This window comes from Colobus angolensis, unplaced genomic scaffold (assembly GCF_000951035.1).
Source record: "Colobus angolensis palliatus isolate OR3802 unplaced genomic scaffold, Cang.pa_1.0 Scaffold59, whole genome shotgun sequence".
NCBI lineage: Eukaryota > Metazoa > Chordata > Mammalia > Primates > Cercopithecidae > Colobus > Colobus angolensis.
The window spans coordinates 10777221-10778137 of NW_012119487.1; the positions used below are offsets into that span (position 1 = coordinate 10777221).

Consider the following 917-nt stretch of genomic DNA (forward strand, 5'->3'; position numbering starts at 1 on the left):
CTTCCGATCTGGTCAAACTCCCGGGCACGAGCCCCGCGTGCAGGCGCCGGGCCTGGGCTCCTGTGGCCGTCCCGCCAGCGCCCGTCTTCCGTCCCTGCATTTAGAGAAGGGCGATGGCAAAGGCACCGCCCGCTGACCCCTCTTACAGGTGGGGAAACCGAGGTAAGACGGTCGGGGCTGGCCGCAGGGCGTGTCGGGCCCTCGGGGCAGTCGCCCAGACCACCCGGACGGCCCCGCTCGCAGCCTTCTCCCGCACCCGCCAACTTTTCAACCAACTGTCGCGTGCCGCTTACTTCCGCCTTGGGAGATCATTTCCGGGTCGTGGCAGGAAGGGGCCGGGCGCGCGTGACGTCAGCGCGCGATGCAGCCATCTTGGCTCCTGGCAGCGGCGGCCCAGGCCTCGGTCGTGGGCTGGGCGGCCATGTTGGAGTCGGGCAGGCGTCTCATATCCGGTCACTCTCCCCTGGCGATGATCGATTGCATTTGACGGTCGCGACGCTGGTCGAGAGTCGCTCGCGTTGCTCGAAGTTTTCTGCAACTCCAGGACCGTAAAATGTCTCGAAGATGGCGAAGGGCGTAGGCCCCTGCAGAATCAGATGATCCAGAAGGATGCCCGCTGTCTTTTTGGTCCATTTCAGTTGTAAAACCAAGAAATACCCGGGACAGGCCTCGGTGGGCTTCAGAGCGTGTCTCGGCAAGGTCGAGGTCTTTCTCCAGCGATGGTTTTGAGCCTCTGTATTAAAAGGGGGAAAGTGGGCTGTGGGGTTTCCTGTTTCTGAGCCCACGGTGGGAAGAGAAAAGGAGTGGGCGGCGGGCGGGGATCGCTGATGATGCGTCCCCAAGATGAGGGGAACGGAGAGTGAGATCTGACCCCGCGTCTGTAGTTACCTGCCCAGGAACACAGGGAGTGGCAGTCA

General features: G+C 62.9%; 1 protein-coding gene across 1 annotated transcript in view; it reads left to right on the forward strand.

Moving 5' to 3' along the window:
* PRR25 (proline rich 25) overlaps positions 1-267 on the forward strand; it is a 2342-nt gene extending 2075 nt beyond the window's left edge. Inside the window, 1 exon segment of the mRNA XM_011962491.1 lies at positions 4-267. Within this exon segment, the coding sequence (XP_011817881.1) occupies positions 4-136 (133 nt within the window). The 3' untranslated portion in view covers positions 137-267.
* The last annotated feature ends 650 nt before the right edge of the window (positions 268-917 follow it).